Source organism: Medicago sativa, chromosome 6, assembly GCF_051527215.1.
Source record: "Medicago sativa cultivar Bolivia chromosome 6, Bolivia_mono, whole genome shotgun sequence".
NCBI classification, from domain to species: domain Eukaryota; kingdom Viridiplantae; phylum Streptophyta; class Magnoliopsida; order Fabales; family Fabaceae; genus Medicago; species Medicago sativa.
Window position 1 is genome coordinate 22,353,143 of NC_140754.1, and position 19,985 is coordinate 22,373,127.

General features: G+C 37.0%; 2 protein-coding genes across 2 annotated transcripts; both read right to left on the minus strand.

The window, feature by feature from the left end:
- Positions 1-1,646: 1,646 nt before the first annotated feature.
- On the minus strand, positions 1,647-3,038 carry LOC146913742 (uncharacterized). Its single transcript, XM_085720979.1, has one exon. The coding sequence runs from the start codon at positions 3,036-3,038 to the stop codon at positions 1,647-1,649; it is 1,392 nt and encodes a 463-aa protein (XP_085577105.1).
- A 1,067-nt stretch (positions 3,039-4,105) lies between these two features.
- On the minus strand, positions 4,106-5,258 carry LOC146913743 (uncharacterized). Its single transcript, XM_085720980.1, has 2 exons — positions 5,239-5,258; positions 4,106-5,144 (listed from the first exon to the last, which is right to left on the minus strand). The coding sequence occupies exons 1-2, from the start codon at positions 5,256-5,258 to the stop codon at positions 4,106-4,108; spliced, it is 1,059 nt and encodes a 352-aa protein (XP_085577106.1).
- Between the last annotated feature and the right edge of the window lie 14,727 nt (positions 5,259-19,985).

Sequence of the window (19,985 nt, forward strand, 5' to 3'; positions counted from 1 at the left end):
ATCCTCGTCATGGGACCAAACAACACCCTCCAAGTCCTCCTTAAGGCTAACCAATAACTCCTCCTCCCACATAAAAAAATGTCTTCCAATCTGTTCCATCCGTCGTAACCGCCCCCATCTCCCCCACTAACGCATTCTTTTGATTCGAAATAGAGTAAAGTCTTGGGTATTTAAGGCAGAAGCATTTATCACCCCTCCACCTATCCTTCCAAAAACTAGTCGTCAACCCATTTCCCACCTTACGCACCACCTCCGAATTGAACCAATTGTCACAGCCATAATCACCAAGCCGCACTAATTCTTTCCACCAAAGGGATGTATATCTAGGCCACACCATGGTACGACCTTCCAACAAGGAGCCATATTGGATCCCATATTTCTCATGAATCACCCTTTTCCATAAGGTCATTTCCCCATCTAGCCACCTCCATCTCCACTTAGCTAAAAGGCTAGTGTTCATAACCCGGATATCTTTTACCCCCAATCCCCCATTTTTCTTCTTTCGACACACCGACTCCCAATTCACCCAACTAATCTTCTTCCCTCCTCCAACACCTCCCCAAAGGAATTCCCTTTGGATCGTCACAATCTTTTTCCAAACTTGGGCCGACAACTTTAGAAAAGAGAGATAGAAAATAGGCAAGGAATTAAGTACCGAGTTGAGAAGAACAATTCTACCACCAAAAGTAATGTAACGATGACCCCAAGAATTGAGTCTTCCTCCTAAACACTCCAACATAGGTTCCCACGTGGTCACACTCTTTGGATTAGCGCCCACCGGAAGCCCCAAATACTTGAACGGAATAGAACCCGCACTACAATTCAAAAAGGTACACGCCATATCCATAAACTCATTCCCCACATTAACCCCCATCAAGGAACTTTTGGAGAAATTAATCTTTAAACCCGACACCATCTCAAACCCAGGAAGGATAGACTTCATAGTCCAAAGATTTTGCACCGTTGCCTTTCCTATGCAAAGCGTATCATCGGCGTATTGCAAATGGGACACCACCAAATCATTTTCTCCAATCCGAAAACCTTCAAACAACCCTACCTCCTCCACCTTTCTCATCAAACCACTAAAACCTTCCGCAAACAACAAGAATAAGAACGGAGCAAGAGGATCCCCTTGTTTTAAGCCTCTATGAATGCTAATTTCCTCCGTTGGACTACCATTAACAAGAATGGACATACTCCCTCCAAAAACGCAAGCCCTCATCCAAGCCACCCTCTTTTCACACAACCCTACTCTATACATCATATATTCCAAAAAAACCCAATCGACCGAGTCATAGGCCTTTTCAAAATCCACCTTAAGAATCAAACACTCCTTTTTAGTTTTTTTTAGCATAGTCCACCAACTCGTTCACAACCAACACACCATCCACCAACTGTCTACCTTTGAGGAAGGCCGATTGAGTAGGAGAAATAATAGAATTCATAACGGCTGCCAATCTCCTTGCAAACACTTTAGCTAACAATTTATAAAGACTCCCAAGTAACGAAATAGGCCTATAATCCTTTAAATCCAAAGGTGATGAAACTTTCGGGATTAAGGTTACAAAATAAGCTAACATACCTTTAGGCAAGACGTCATTAGCATGAAATTGATCAAACATAATTCTAACTTCATCCTTAATTAATTACCAAAACTCCTTAATAAAGGCGAAGTTATAACCATCCGGCCTCAGACTTTTATTTCCATCACTATCTCTCACCACCGCCTCAATTTCCAACAAAGTGAAAGGAGCCACCAATATACCATTATCACCATCGGGAAGAGTTTCAAAATACACCCCATCTAATCTCGGGCGGTCCCACCTCTCATTAGCGACGAGAGTAGTGAAATAATTCACCACTTTCCTCTGAACATCAAAAGGTGACACTACCCAACCATCATTATCCTTAAGAGCTTTTATGGAATTCCTACACTTTCTCAACTTGACACAATTATGGAAATATTTGGAATTAGTGTCTCCCTCCTTAAGCCACCTTGATTTGGATCTTTGAACTAAAAGTGAATCCTTAGCCTTAAGTAACCGCCATAGTTCCACTTCACTCAAGCTCTCTTCCTCCCCTTTTTCATCAATCGCACTAATCTCTTCAACCAACCTTTCCACCCTCTCTTCCATGCCACCATATTCCTCCTTATTCCACTCCTTGATAGTTGCTTTAAGGCCCTTCAATTTTTCTTTTAATATAAAGCCCATCCATCCGTTAACATTTTGATTCCTCCACACTTCCTCCACCACCCCTTTGAACTTCCGATTTTGAAGCCAAAAATTATTGAAACGAAACGGTTTAGGCCCACAATCCCAACCACCATTTTTAAGAACTAACGGGCAATGATCCGAGATATCCCTAGGCAACACCCAAAGAGAATTCTCCCCCCAAACTTGAGACCACTCTTCCAAAATAAGAACTCTATCGATACGGCTCATAGATCTACCATTAGGATGAAACCAAGTGAAAAGGCGACCCAAGACATTAACATCGTCCAACTCTATTTCTCCAATAAAATTATTGAACAAATACATCTCCAAAACTTGCGCCGTCGACGCCTCTACATTAACCCCCCTCCGTTCATCTCTCCTACAAACAACATTAAAATCACCAACGACGCACCACACCCCATCACCTCTCCTACCACGCTCTACTAAGAGGCACTCCCACAACCTTTTCTTTGCCGCCAAATCACACCTTGAGTAAACATTTATAATCGTACAACGCTTCTTCTCCACCCCCCAATCCAAAGTCACCCCAACATAACCTTCTCCTTGAAAAGAAGAAACTAATGTAGCACAAGATTTACTCCAAATTGATAGAATCCCACCACTACTACCCTCTGACGGACGGAAAACCCACTCACAATCATTGCTCCCCCAAAGTGAGTAACACAAGGATGGAGTAACCTCCTCAAGCTTCGTTTCTTGTAAAGCCAAGAAATCAATTTTATTTTGTCTAACAAGATCTCGAATTTTGCTCTTCTTCACCCTCCCACCCAAACCTCTTACATTAAAGGTTGTCACTATCATTGACACACCCTGACAACCTCCCTATCGGCGTTTATCTTCGCGGCCACCTCTTCCAGAAGGACAAGTTTATCAATAATCCCTCCCTCATTTGTCGGGAAAGCGACTTCTGCCTTCTTTTGTGTTTCAAACACCCTCTTGGCGGCCAGCACCTTCAAAGTCTTCCCACACCCACTTTCACCTTGCAATTGTGATTCAAACACTGACTCAGCTTGTGTCCCTTTAAATAAACGGATACCAGAACGTCGAGACCCACCAAAATCCAGAGACAGCTTGTCTACCCATACACCCATCGCTCCAGTCTTCTTCTCTGATCAAAGACTGTGAGGCCGCCCTTCTGTGCGTCGATTCAATATCATAAAAGCGCTTCTCACTTTTACCAGAATTTGTAGAACCTTGTGCTTGTGTTCCCGCTGCCCTCCCCAGCTGCTTCTTAGAGAAGGCGCTAGACTTCTTCTTCTTTCTAGATTTCTGCATGAGCTTTAATAACCTCTGATCATCCCCCTCAAAATCCTGGATGGAGTCACTACAATCAGATAAATCAGAATCTTCATACAAGAATCTTATGTGTTTATTCATTCTCAACTCCTCCCTTCCTTCCTAAGACTTCTGCATAAAATTATCCCCACTTAATGCCTTACTGCACCTCCCTGAAGCACTGACTTCAGTAGCAACCTCTGGTTGGGCTTGTAACTGCGGCCTAAAAATCTGAACATGAGATTGAGGCCCATTAACACTATCCAACAGAATAGCCTCATCAACCTGGCCCCCACCCAAAGCCCCACACTCTGCCTCGTGACTCTCCCATTCCTTCTCAGCCTGTCCTATCAACAGCAGACCATCATCCCCATTTTCCCCCTCCAACCTAATACACCTATCCACTTCCTCTCCCCTCACATCAACAACCTGCTCCATAGCCTCCACTTGTCCACTTTTTATTTGCAAATTCAAACTATCATCCCTTTTCAATGAATGGTCAGACTGGGACCCACCTAAAGTCACCTCATGCAATAGCCTTTTACCCCCTGAACCTCTAGTTGACTCTATCCTAGGTTGTCCCATGAGGCTCCCTAAGTGTGCAGAACGCAGAGACCTAGGACTAAGCCCTTCTTCCTCTGAACAAAATTCCACTCACCACCATCCACGTCACCCTCCCTGGACCCCACCGAGGTAACATCATCCATCATCCTCTCTTTGTCCACCGGTTCCCACCGCCTGCCACCTCCCTCCTCCACCACCCAGAGGCAGAACACCGCCCCAACCACTGATATCTCTACATGCTCATCTATCAAACCCTTCCTCGTCGTCGATACCTTAATCCTGGCAAAATCCAAACGGTTTCTCGAGGCGGTATCTTCATCAAAATCGATGAAACCCCCAAAAAGGTTACCAATAGCTTTGAAAATTGGCTCATCCCATACATGTATAGGGATGCCATGAATCTGTAACCAGACCGACCTCCTGGAAACAACCATAGGAGGAGACCAGATACTAACCTTCAAGAACGAAGCATCCCACCACAGTTTATGGTTGGATATGACTCCTTGTAACTCCTTGTTGCCATCAACCTGCAGCAATAACATCTTCTCTCCTATGGTTGTAACCTTCACCGCTGATAGCCCCTCCAAGACCAACATCTGTTGCACCTCCTTGGCCTCAAGATTCTGATGGAGCTCTCCAACATAAGACCATTTGAGTAGCTCAAGCATCTCTTCAGAAGGCTGGACCAACAAACATTGTCGCTCCTCCGTCTTCCCTACAAACTGACCCTTCTCCCTTCCAAGTGCTTGTTTAAACGATTTCCCAGTCACTATGGAAGGGCCTTCACCGGCCGCGACCACCGTTTTCCTCCTCTCTGCAACACCCTCCTCCACCAACTGTTGTTTCTCTCTTCCAAACCTGGCCCTATTAACCTTCAACCTTGTATTCCATAGCCAAACGTCTTGTAGGCGCGACCCCAATGCCTCCTCATTAGCCACATCCTTGAACTTCACATAACCAAATCTTCTCCCCCACCTGTCCAACTTGTTTGGGATAAAAACCTCCACCACCTGACCATATTTCGCGAACACACTCCATAGATCTGTGTTATTAGCTTCATCTGGAAATCTGGTGAAAAGAATGGTGTTGTTGTGCTATCCAGATACCGAAAATTCATTTTCTTCCCAGGTACAACCATGGTAGAATTAGTCGGAGCAGTAACCTTTTGTTTTCCCCTCTCATTTGTCCTAGTAGGCCCTACCCCCCCTCCAGAGCTTCTCTCACTAGTTTCTCACTCATCTTTTTCATATTGCTAAAAAGGAACCGTCACTGTAATTGGTTTATTAAGTCATAAGACATAGGTTTTCTTAAAATATATTTTTTTTGACAAAAACAAAACGATATTCATTCATTGAAATTGATAGAGTACATCACATCAGAAACAAACATCACTAAAAACGTAAAGGATGAATTTGCGAACAAACTCACAACACCCAAGTTAATAGCATACAACGAAAAAATGCCTACAAATAATATGATAAAATCAAAGTCACCGAAATACTCATGCTTCTGGATCTGCAATGTTGACGCTAAAATCATTGATTGAATTTGTAATTGACCGATGTTGATCTTTCAACAGGAACTAAACGAACACACGACAAGACGCGGAATCAAACGCCGCACAAGACGACGAAATCACAAAAACACAAAAGGAAAAACTTGATATATGTGAAAACCACTTATTTAGATTGAAAGAAAAGAGGAAAAAAGATATAGAGGGGTGATTTTAGGTCAAAAAAATATTCTTAAAAAGCATATAATTAAACTATATTTAATTTCATAAAAATTATAATACTAGACTAAAATTTTACGATTTAAGGCCGACATAGGTTTGCGTAGGAGATAAAGATTCAACCAATATCTTACAAGAAACTTGGTTCAATTATCTTTACTAGTATAAGAACATCGTAGATGAATAATATGTTAGTATTTTTGTTAACATTTTTTGAGCCTTGAGGCTTTCATTGACCCTAGTGAGAGTCATCATAACACAACTCGCCTAGACTTAATGATGTAATATATTTTTTAAATCCATAACTTAATATTTTATCTTTTGAACTAAATTAAAATAGTTCTAGATTCAACACATAAAAATCTTAAACTATACTAACAAAAATTAAAAAGAACAACACAATTTTGGTTTCAACGGTCGGATTTGCAATCAAAATTATTAACTTGTTAGCCGAACCAAAGTACTTCGACCTTTAATTGTTTAAGTTCATCTCAAATTTTGAAAAAATAAAAAATTCGAATCAAACATTTAAGATTGGTTTAGATCATCAAATTTATCAAATAGGTTCTTCTACCGCACTTGCAACATTGTGTGCAAGCTTGGTAGGAGATCCAATCCACTTTAAATATATTTGAGAGTAAGTATATAACTAACATAAAATAATGAAAGCGTTGAAGTTATTATTGCATAATAGTTTTTATGAAGTTTTTAACATTGCCAATGTCCATTTAATAGTGTGTCTAATTGACATTTCTTTCTCTGGTTAGATTTTTTTTTTCCTCTCTCAAAAATCTCTAGTTAGGCTTGAGAATGTGCTATGTTGTCTCGTGTCATTTGGGCTCTATAGGCCAAACATTGGTCTTGAAAAATTTCAAGTTAGGTATATTCATACAATTTACAAGCATGGGAAGCTGGCCTGTGATAAGCTGAGGTTATTAGGTAATTACGTTTGCTGACTTGTGATAAGCCAAAGTCCTATTTATTTTTTTTAAACTGTAAAAATTTCATATAAAGAAACATGGAACCAGGTAAGGAGTATTGCATCTACGCCTAATTGCTTCCTAAGTATCACAACCTTGCGATTTTGACCCCTATAAAAAACAATTTTGCCATCATTTTTCAATTTTTTTTGATTTTTTAATTCAAAGTTACAAATGTGGCTTTTTTAATTTTTTTAATTAAAAAGTTACACATGTGATCTGCTACTCACTTAAGTGAGGTGCCACGTGTGCGTTGACTAGGTCAAAATTGAACTAGGGGACCAAAAGTGCGAAAGGGGGTAAATTTAAAGGCCTGGTTTGTTATTGTTTTTTATAGGGGACAAAAATCACAAGATTGTGATGCTTAAGGGGTCAAAAGGGCAATTAAGCTTTGCATCTAAGGAAAGGATAACGTATAAGAGATACTTTGCCCAACCAAAAATAAATTATTGGTGCCACAAACTATTACAACAATGATACCTTAGAATATTTAGCCAAAAAAGTTTGATAGTACATACAAGTAGGGCTGGGCATCGGACGGGTATTGGCGGGTTCGGGCCCAAAGTGGCAGCCCATCCCAACCCGAAGGGTTCAAACCTCTAGCCCAATTGTGCCCAAAACTAGTAAGCGGGTTGTTCGGGTTCGGGCTGCTGGGTTGTTCGGGTTACCGGGCGGATATATACGGGTTGTTCATATGTATGTAGATCTACATCATCAAACAAAAAAAAACAAAAAAAAGATGAGCTTTGAGAAGAAGAAGAAGAAGAAGGGGAGGTTCTTGCATGGTTGTTCCACATAGAGGAAACAAAGAAAGAGATGGAGTGAAGACTAAATCATATACTTTTTCTTTCATTTTCTCGAAGAAATTGTAGTAAGGGGCAGCGATGATTGAAGAGTTTGTGGTTTGTTTTTTAGAGAGAAGATTGGGTATTTGAAATGAAGCACAACCTTTGCAATTCTAGACTTGTAATTGATCTAGGCAAAAAATATTAAATTGGGTAGAGATAATTACTAGAAAAGAAAATACTACTCCAATTGAAAAGCAAAGAGAGAGAGTGGAGTAATCATGATACGTTGAGTGAGTGAAATGAAAGAACAAAATGAGAAATTAGGATGAAGACGGAAGTACTAACTGAGAATTGTGAAAAACTAGAGATGCTTGCACCGTCTCTCTAGAGAATAAATTTTCAGAAAAAAAATAAATTAAATGTGTGTGGTGTTGAGAGAATTTTGATCTAAATTGGAATTTTAAACGATAAAAAAAAAATTGAAAAAATGTCACATTAATGCACACAGGTTTTCAAGAGAGATAAATTGGTTAGTGGTTTTCTTTTGGTGGTTTTCAAAATGCAGGTGGTATCCACTTTTTAAGGAAATTGATTAGTGGCTTAGTGCTATTTTCAATAAAAAGAAAGTCTGAAGCTTTGTGTGTCTCGAGATACTTTGCTGACATGATTAAAATATACATTATAAATCGGGTAGGTTCGGGTACCCGCGGGTGAAGTTCCCTTACCCGCCTCCGCCCATTCATACCCTTAAATACCCATAATTGTGACCCGTTTGACCTGTGGACCCGCTTTAACCCACTCAGTTCGGTTTTCTTTTCTGGCTTTTTTCGTGTTGGACCGGGTCACGGGTCCTTGTCCATCCCTACATACAAGGCTTCCTAGAATATTTAGCCAAAAAAGTTTTCCATGAAGCGCATATTATGCTATCAATCACCTCCTCCACGGAATGATCCTTGGAAGAAAAGATGACTAAGTTTCAAGCACACCAAATTACCCAAATAGTTTAATGTCATACCAATAGTAACCTTTCAAACTCTTTATTTTGGAATTGGCCCAAAAAAGCTTCTAGTTGCATGGAAACCACACCGGAAAGTACCGTAATTACTCCGACCCACTTTAGAATTCCATACCAAACACCACTTGCAAACTTACACCTCACAAAAAAATGATCCTCCGATTCGACCGTTGTTGAGCACCAAACACAACCTCCTATATCGTTTACCACAAGTACACCTCTTCTACGCAAGTTAACCCACGTTGGTATACGACCCAACAACACTTGCCAAGCAAACACAATTGTTTTTCATGGCGCGCAGCCCGCCCACAATAATCCCAGTAGACGACATCTTCATTCTTCCAAAGTTGGATACAAAAGCACCTTTGAAACAACAATTGAGTAACATAAATTAACTGTGAAATCTCCGGCATCCGAATAATACCATTTCCAACTATCTTGGATAGGTACCAATCGAGTTTGCATCACCAAATTCTCATCGACATATTGTAAATGTGATACTACTTCATCATGCCTCCCCACCTTAAAACCTTTAAAGTAAGTAACCCATATTTACCGCTTCCTTCATTAAACCACCTGAAAAACACAACTAATATCCAACTAGAGTCATTAAGGAGTACACTCCGACATTTTGTCTTACCATCGTCCTATTTGGGCCTTTATATTTTGCGTATAGTGTGTCTTTAAGGACACTCATATTTCCACACCACTCTTTCATAGTACTAGATTCAATATTTTTGCTTCATGATTCTACTGTTTTAAACCGCTCAAACCAGAATGAAACATCTTTCGAACCGCTCAAATAACCAAACCATAATAGTGTTAAAGTCATGGTAGAATTATATGCTTCGGTTTTTAAAACATTTGATTGCCATTGTTAAAGTACATACCGATTGGCGTGATAGTTGTAGTACATAGCCATTCAGACCTTTTAAAATGTGTTCAACCGTAATATAAAGGTTCACAACATAACTTGAACCGCAATCAAGATCATTGCTCGACTAACATAACTTTCGCAGCGTGAGTCCTTTGTTGATTTCCAAACTTGTGAGTTTTATTATTCTTCTCCTAAATCATCTCTGATCTCATCAAATCAAGTCCACCTTTAGGTTGTGGGATTGATCAAACTTTTTGGAATGTCGAATGATCTTGCATGATCTTAAGTAGACTAGCAATATTAAAGTTATCATGTGTTTGAAATGCCTTTTCACGTATTCAACCTTCAAAATATCAAGAATCCTAATAACCTTGAAGAATGACAAAATATCCAAAAATCTTGCTTAGGATGAACCTTCTAACTTCTAAATAAGCATATGTGTTTGGTTGTGTTATGATTTCATGCAAGCTACAACACTAAGCTTCTACATGGACGTGGAAAAGTTGTCATGATTTTGAGCAATTTAAGGTTCTAACTTTCAACCTTCTAATTTCTAAATGGATGTTCAACAATATATAAGTGGGGGATCCATAGTTCTAACAACTTACAATTTTTTCTTAAGATATGGCGTGCAATTCACTTGTGCAGTTGTTCAAGGTCCAATATGATGATTCTTCGAGCCCTCTCATGAACCAACAATAATGACCTACAATTAGAGTATTAACACAAGTTGGGCTGAATTGGTTTTGGCGATCCCAGTCGCATCATTGTATTGCTTTTTGTTAAGCCAATTCAATCGGATGATTAGAAAATTGATTTGAGTCGGGTCAAAAGACATCAAAGATTTAAAAATATATATAATAAAATGACATTCTATTTCATGAATATTTCTAAAATTTAATTTATGCTAAATTTTATTATTTGAGCTAAATTGTAACATTTCTAGATTAAACACATCTTAAATAGTACTCCCTCCGTTTTAAAATGAGTGTCGCTTTAGCCAAAAAAAAATTGTCTCAAAATGAATGTCACTTTCAGTTTCCAATGCAATAATAACTTTTTCTTTTCAATTGTACCCTCCAATTAATACTCTGCACACTACTTCCAAAATATTACTTTTAAAACTAACCAATAGTTAATAAGGATAATTTGGTAAAATAATCATTCTCTTTCTTTTAATCATTGCATTTCTTAATATGTGTGTAAACACCTGAAAAGACACTCATTTTGAAGGCAGTATTAACAAAATAAAAATTACATCTTCCTTTCAACTGCTCTAGTTTGCGGGTTTGAAATCATAACTACGTTACCAGAATCAAACGACTTTGAATTTGGTTAGGTTGGTTTTAGAGTAAAAATCTTTACTCTTTGAAGATATTTACTCGAAAAGCAACACCATCTCCAATTCTAAATTTTTTTTTTCTTCTGACCCTATAACCAAAAAAATTGATATGTCTGCCCTTAGTTCAAAATTATTAATACAATTGCCCTTGTGCTTTGTTTCATTTGGCGAACATACACTTTTTTTTCAACTTATGCAGGCTTTTTCTGCAACTTCTGACTGCTCCATAAATGAAATGGCGAACATGGATGGTTATTTTTTTTTCATTTAATTTTTAGATGTATGCCATTCAAAATGGCGAGCATGTTCCCTTTTTTCCATTTTTTTTTTGCGGTCTTACCTTTTTTTTTTTTTTGGTTTTAGGATTTTTTTTAATTAAAAAAACCACCTTTTTTAAATGGCTTTATCGCCATTTGAAATATATAACTTGAAAAAAAAAACAAAAAAACCTATGTTCGCCATTTCATTTGGGGAGCAGTCAGGAGTTGCAAAAAAAGCCTGCATGTTCTCTGTTTCGAAATAAGAACATGCAGAAAAAGTTGAAAAAAAGTGTATATATGTTCGCCAAATGAAATGAAGAACAAGGGCAATTGTATCAATAATTTTGAACTAGGGGCAAACATATCAATTTTTTTTGTCATAGGGTCAGATGAAAAAAAAATTCCTCCAATTCTATATTTGAAGACAGTACCATGTCCAATCTCCAATATTTCTCCAGCCATCTTCATCCGTCGATCTGAAGATGGAGAAACCGTTGTCTCCAAGCAAAGTGTTTTGAGCTCACAAAAGAATTTGGCACTAGACTTTGTTGTTTTTGGATTTCCAAACTGTTAAATTTGGATTTCCAAATTCTGTTATCTACCGAAGTTGTTACTAGGTTGAGTCACGACCAGGTCGCCCTCTTTAAGACGTTTCGTGGCACTACCCAAAGTTGTGCAAGGTAGACTATCAACCACGCCGCCTCCAGGATAAAACAAGCCCAACTACAACTGTTCGATTAACTACTACACTGTAGAAAATCGTTCGAGAATTACACCCTCAAATATGGTTCTAAGACCACTCTTTAATATTGAAACCACTCAAATTAATATGGTATTATTACCATTCTATTATGGTGCTGAGACCACTCAAATATGGTGTTACCACCATTCTAACTTTAACTTCTCCAAAACATCAATACGGCACTACGACCACTCAAATATGGTGATACCACCATTTCTCATTAAATAGAAAATTATTGAAATAATTTATATACTGTTAAGATCATTCTTAATTCCGACGGGACATTAGTATTATGAAAAGGGATTATGATCTTAATAGTACTCTATATTCCGAATGGACATATATTATCGAATGGACTATGAACTTAAGACCACTCTTAATTCCGAAGGGACATTAAACCGAAAAAGGGACTTTGGTCTTAAGAACATTCTTAAAATATGGTTCAATCGATTGATCGAAGCCACTCGATACGGTACGTAACCGCTCTATTTGAAACGGAAAGGGACAGAAAGGAGTAGAAGCAGAAGAAACTTGTTAACACAAGTCGGAGGGAGAAAAGAAGAAAAGAATTCCCGACAACTCAATGAAATTCTTTTCGGTGTGTAGAATGAGTGGGGCGAACTTCTCCTTATATAAGGAGAGTTTGTAACAAAAAACGAGTGACTTGGGGATTAAGTCTGCTTAATCCTTAAGCAAACGCGTTTTGTTTCTTAATTGGATATATCCGGAAGTTTCTGGATACGCGATTTGGATCGGGTCGGATCGTAACAAATTTATTTGTTACGCGTAGCGCTTACGGATAATGATTAAATTAATTAATTAATTAATTTAACATTTTCAAGTAACAAAAAATATATATATCATTTTTTTAATCCACGACCCAAGCCCGGTCGGCCGGTCGGACGGCGGCGTCGTCGTCGTCGCGCGCGTGATATATATATATATATATATATATATATATATATATATATATATATATATATATATTGTAAGCGTTCACCCGTTCACAAAATTGGGTACCCCAAGGGCACACCCTTGGAGGTCACTTTGCCCATATATAAACACTTACTAATTGGGGTGACCCTTCAATGTGGGACATTTTTAAGTCACACCCACACACTAGTTCTTTCATAGTGTTTTTCTTTCCAATTTTCTTCACTAGAATTAAATAGTGTTCCAACAATCCCCCACTTGACTTCAAAATGGTTTCGTAAATCGTTTCCATAAGATTCGCTAATATACAAAGGTGTCGCCAACAACTTGAACCTTTGCATAATGGAAGGTATTCTGATTGAATAAGAGTTGCTTACAGCATTGAACTCTATCTCAGACATAGAATCCACACACAAACCTTTTCATAGGTGTATTCTAAAAGCCCGTGCGTTTTAAGGCCCTGCACCTGTATCCCGGTTTTAACGAATGCTCTAGGAATTCTGCCTCAAAATTCCATAGGACCGGCCTATGTTCCACATTCGTATAGGTGAGTCTATCAAGGGTACTCATGTAGCTGTCTACCCTACTCAACATAGAGTATAGATCTCATTAAGAGTTACTATTACCTCATCCTTCTTTCGCTGCAGGATCATGATTTCTATATTCTTTCTCTCATAGCATGTTCTACCACTTCATGACTTGTTTTTACCCATTGAACCTAAATCTTGGGATCTCCAGTCATATAGGTTGGGTTACCATCATTCAGTGGGCTATAGACATTAGTCCCATCCTACTGGATGTTTCTCGGACTTTCTCTCTATTAAGTCCTTTTGTCAAAGGATCAGCTAAGTTTTCATTCGTACGTACAAAATCAACTCTAACCACTCCATTAGAGATACACTCTCTAATCGTGCTATGTTTTCGCCTTATCTGTCGTCTCTTACCATTGTAATGACGATTCTTAATCTTTGCAATAGCCGCAGTACTATCGCAATGAATTAACATAGTCGGTAACGGTTTCTCCCATAAAGGGATTTCTGCTAGCAAGGATCTTAGCCAACTTGCTTCTTCACTAGTTTTCTCTAGTGTTCTCATCTCCGATTCATTCCATATTGGACTGAGTCAATATCATTTGTTTTAACAAACAACTCCTCTAGTGATGCTCAATGTGCAAACAATAGTCGCTAAATATTCATCTGAAAGATGTTCTATTTTATATCTTGTACCCTTTAAGTACAATATGTTACTCCTAGTGAAGTAATCTTAGAGTCATAGTCTTCTTAAGGCACCTCATGACTCTTTCTATAGCATGGCAATGCTTTTCTTTTGTCTACTAGTAAACTTGCACAAGAGTTTTACGACATCGACAATGTCGGGTCTAATACATTCATTGGCTTACCTAAGGACTGCCAATGATGCTCGCATATTCTATTTCTTTAACTTCATCTCAAGTGTTCTTACACTTGGATCATAATATATGCTTGCAAGTTTACACTCAAATAATAACATTTTCTTAAGATCTTCTCAACTTTGTGAGATTTATCAAAAAAGTTCTCTTTTCTGATCTAGTAATCTTGAAACCAAGAATTACTTCAACTTTGTCTAGGTCTTTCTTATCAATGTTATTGATAAACAATGATTTCACATAATTCATAACATGAATCTTTAAACCAAATATGAGCAAGTTGTCTTCATAGAGACATATGATAGTGCAAATATTATTTGTCACTTTCATTCACTTTATACTCATTCGATAACATTAGAATGTCAAATTTTTCATGTCAATCCTTAAGAGTTTATTTTAGACCTCACAAAGAATTATCTAACTTACATGTCTTGTTTTCTTGTCCATGAATCGCAAAACTTTCAAGTTGTTCCATATAGATTTCTTCTTCTAGTTCACCATAAAAAAGGCAACTTTCACATTCATTTGAAGTACTATCAAGTTATGAACGGCGGCTAAAGGGACTATTACTCTTATGGATATGATTTTCGTGACTGGTGAATGAATGTCGAAGAAGTCTATATTTTTCTCTTTGTCTAAAACCTTTGACTACAAGGAGAGCCTTGTATTCATCAACCGTACCATCAGGTTTTAGTTCCTTTTTCCAAAATCCAAATACAACCGATTGGTTTTGCAACTATGAGACAAGTCAACCAAGTGTCATGTTTTTGTTAGACTCTAGAAAATTCATTTCATCGTTTATTGTTTTTGCCATTATTCAGCATCCAATGAGGATATAACTTCTTTAAGGCTTAATGAATATTCTTCCAATGTATAAATCAAGTTCATACTCTTTAGTAATTTTAGCTTTCTTACCTCGTTGAGGTTCTATAACATCTCGTATGATGTTTTCATAACTATTTCTAATTACATGAATGTGATTAGATATAGTGTCCCCCACTAGTTCTTAATATTTTAGAAGGGAATTTATTTTGCCCCCACTAATGTCGTGCTCCCATTAGGGCTCCCACTAGTGCCCCCACTATTCTTTAGTTAAAGGGGTAAATATTTACATAGAATTCGACATCTTTTAAATTCTATGATCACTTTAACATTTAGGTCATAAAACCTATATGTTTCGTTATTTATCGCATACCCGATGAATACATATTCATAGGCTCTACTAGTGAGTTCAACTCTCTTGGGGTCCAGGATCTAAATATAGTCCAGACAATCCCAAGTTCAAAAATAAGACAAGTTGGATTGTCTTTTCTTCAAAAATTTCTTAATTAGAATTTTTGTTCTTAGACTTGGGTACTCTATAAATTTCAATTTTCGTTATAAAAAATTGAACATTCAAGCATATCAATTTTATTTTTCCAAAGTTCACAGTCATCAATAAATATGATAAAAAATTTATCATTTCTAATTTATGTGTCATCAATTTAACACGTATCATAATTTATTATGTTTAGAGATTCAAATTCTCTAAATTCTGATTTATATGAACTTTTTGGTTCATATATCTTGACTGCAACAAATAAAATTGTCTAATTATATAACGTTGGAATTAAGTCCAAGTTACTCAAAAATTAAACTCTTGTTCATGATCTATTTTGATATGTCAAATATTAAAATTACCCAACTTATATAGAAAGGGAATTTAATTTTGAACATGTCATCAAAGGCACAACCTTTTCCCACAAGAATGCATGATACACAAGTCTTTCTTTAAGTCTGAGTCAACTCAGTCTTATTCAATAAAATCTGAAATTCAGATTCTTTCTAATATTTAGAGCATCCAACATGTCTATACATCCAGCATGCCATTTTATGGTAATTCTTGTTGTTGTTTTAAAATAACACGTAAGGGACATTAAGTTTTATATAAAATAAAACTTTATCATTTTCCATTCTTTGTTGCTATTTTGTAACAAATGGAACTAAATTATTTTATCTTGTTACTATTTTGTAACAAAAAATACGCGACGCTCGCATTATGAGCTCCAAACGTTTTTCTCATGTTTTGTAACAATCAAAACTTGTTTGGTTCTGTAACTAATAGTTTGTTTTGTAACAAATTATTGTTTTCATCAAATAAATTTTTAGTGTTGTTGATTGAAACAACAATCACTTCATCGTTTCATTCAAAAGATGTAAATCTATAGCTTGATTTATCCTTAATGTATTTAGGGACAACTTAACCTCAATAAGTAACTTCTTCAGTAGACATAGCAGATCGAAACGTCTTAAAATTGTTGTTTTTGGATTTCCAAACTGTTAAATTTGGATTTCCAAATTCTGTTATCTACCGAAGTTGTTAATAGGTAGAGTCATGACCAGGTCGCTCTCTTTAAGACGTTTCGTGGCACTACCCAAAGTTGTGCAAGGTAGACTATCAACTACGCCGCCTCCAGGATAAAACAAGCCCAGCTACAACTGTTCGATTAACTACTGCACAGTAGAAAATCGTTCGAGAATTACACCCTCAAATATGGTTCTAAGACCACTCTTTAATATTGAAACCACTCAAATTAATATGGTATTATTACCATTCTATTATGGTGCTGAAACCACTCAAATATGGTGTTACCACCATTCTAACTTTAACTTCTCCAAAACATCAATATGGCACTACGACCACTCAAATATGGTGATACCACCATTTCTCATTAAATAGAAAATTATTGAAATAATTTATATACTGTTAAGATCATTCTTAATTCCGACGGGACATTAGTATTATGAAAAGGGACTATGATCTTAATAGTACTCTATATTCCGAATGGACATATATTATCGAAGGGACTATGAACTTAAGACCACTCTTAATTCCGAAGGGACATTAAACCGAAAAAGGGACTATGGTCTTAAGAACATTCTTAAAATATGGTTCAATCGATTGATCGAAGCCATTCGATACGGTACGTAACCGCTCTATTTGAAACCGAAAGGGACAGAAAGGAGTAGAAGCAGAAGAAACTTGTTAACACAAGTCGGAGGGAGAAAAGAAGAAAAGAATTCCCGACAACTCAATGAAATTCTTTTCGGGGTGTAGAATGAGTGGGGCGAACTTCTCCTTATATAAGGAGAGTTTGTAACAAAAAACGAGTGACTTGGGGATTAAGTCTGCTTAATCCTTAAGCAAACGCGTTTTGTTTCTTAATTGGATATATCCGGAAGTTTCTGGATACGCGATTTGGATCGGGTCGGATCGTAACAAATTTATTTGTTGCGCGTAGCGCTTACGGATAATGATTAAATTAATTAATTAATTAATTTAACATTTTCAAGTAACAAAAAATATATATATCATTTTTTTAATCCACGACCCAAGCCCGGTCGGCCGGTCGGACGGCGGCGTCGTCGTCGCGCGCGTGATATATATATATATATATATATATATATATATATATATATATATATATATATATGTATATATATATATTTTGTAAGCGTTCACCCGTTCACAAAATTGGGTAACCCAAGGGCACACCCTTGGAGGTCACTTTGCTCATATATAAACACTTACTAGTTGGGGTGACCCTCCAATGTGGGACATTTTTAAGTCACACCCACACACTAGTTCTTTCATAGTGTTTTTCTTTCCAATTTTCTTCACTAGAATTAACTAGTGTTCCAACAATCCCCCACTTGACTTCAAAATGGTTTCGTAAATCGTTTCCATAAGATTTGCTAATATACAAAGGTGTCGCCAACAACTTGAACCTTTGCATAGTGGAAGGTATTCTGATTTAATAAGAGTTGCTTACAGCATTGAACTCTATCTCAGACATAGAATCCACACACAAACCTTTTCATAGGTGTATTCTAAAAGCCCGTGTGTTTTAAGGCCCTGCACCTGTATCCCGGTTTTAACGAATGCTCTAGGAATTCTGCCTCAAAATTCCATAGGACCGGCCTAAGTTCCACATTCGTATAGGTGAGTCTATCAAGGGTACTCATGTAGCTGTGTACCCTACTCAACATAGAGTATAGATCTCATTAAGAGTTACTATTACCTCATCCTTCTTTCGCTGCAGGATCATGCTTTCTATATTCTTTCTCTCATAGCATGTTCTACCACTTCATGACTTGTTTTTACCCATTGAACCTAAATCTTGGGATCTCCAGCCATATAGGTCGGGTTACCATCATTCAGTGGGCTATAGACATTAGTCCCATCCTACTGGATGTTTCTCGGACTTTCTCTCTATTAAGTCCTTTCGTCAAAGGATCAGCTAAGTTTTCATTCGTACGTACAAAATCAACTCTAACCGCTCCATTAGAGATACACTCTCTAATCGTGCTATGTTTTCGCCTTATCTGTCGTCTCTTACCATTGTAATGACGATTCTTAATCTTTGCAATAACCGCAGTATTATCGCAATGAATTAACACAGCCGGTAACGGTTTCTCCCATAAAGGGATTTCTGCTAGCAAGGATCTTAGCCAACTTGCTTCTTCACTTGTTTTCTCTAGTGTTCTCATCTCAGATTCATTCCATATTGGACTGAGTCAATATCATTTGTTTTAACAAACAACTCCTCTAGTGATGCTCAATGTGCAAACAATAGTCGCTAAATATTCATCCGAAAGATGTTCTATTTTATATCTTGTACCATTTAAGTACAATATGTTACTCCTAGTGAAGTAATCTTAGAGTCATAGTCTTCTTAAGGCACCTCATGACTCTTTCTATAGCATGGCAATGCTTTTCTTTTGTCTACTAGTAAACTTGCACAAGAGTTTTACGACATCGACAATGTCGGGTCTAATACATTCATTGGCTTACCTAAGGACTGCCAATGATGCTCGCATATTCTATTTCTTTAACTTCGTCTCAAGTGTTCTTACACTTGGATCATAATATATGCTTGCAAGTTTACACTCAAATAATAACATTTTCTTAAGATCTTCTCAACTTTGTGAGATTTATCAAAAAAGTTCTCTTTTCTGATCTAGTAATCTTGAAACCAAGAATTACTTCAACTTTGTCTAGGTCTTTCTTATCAATGTTATTGATAAACAACGATTTCACATAATTCATAACATGAATCTTTAAACCAAATATGAGCAAGTTGTCTTCATAGAGACATATGATCGTGCAAATATTATTTGTCACTTTCATTCACTTTATACTCATTCGATAACATTTGAATGTCAAATTTTTCATTTCAATCCTTAAGAGTTTATTTTAGACCTCACAAAGAATTATCTAACTTACATGTCTTGTTTTCTTGTCCATGAATCGCAAAACTTTCAAGTTGTTCCATATATATTTCTTCTTCTAGTTCACCATAAAAAAGGCAACTTTCACATCCATTTGAAGTACTATCAAGTTATGAACGGCAGCTAAAGGGACTATTACTCTTATGGATATGATTTTCGTGACTGGTGAATGAATGTCGAAGAAGTCTATATTTTTCTCTTTGTCTAAAACCTTTGACTACAAGGAGAGCCTTGTATTCATCAACCGTACCATCAGGTTTTAGTTCCTTTTTCCAAAATCCAAATACAACCGATTGGTTTTGCAACTATGAGACAAGTCAACCAAGTGTCATGTTTTTGTTAGACTCTAGAAAATTCATTTCATCGTTTATTGTTTTTGCCATTATTCAGCATCCAATGAGGATATAACTTCTTTAAGGCTTAATGAATATTCTTCCAATGTATAAATCAAGTTCATACTCTTTAGTAATTTTAGCTTTCTTACCTCGTTGAGGTTCTATAACATCTCGTATGATGTTTTCATAACTATTTCTAATTACATGAATGTGATTAGATATAGTGTCC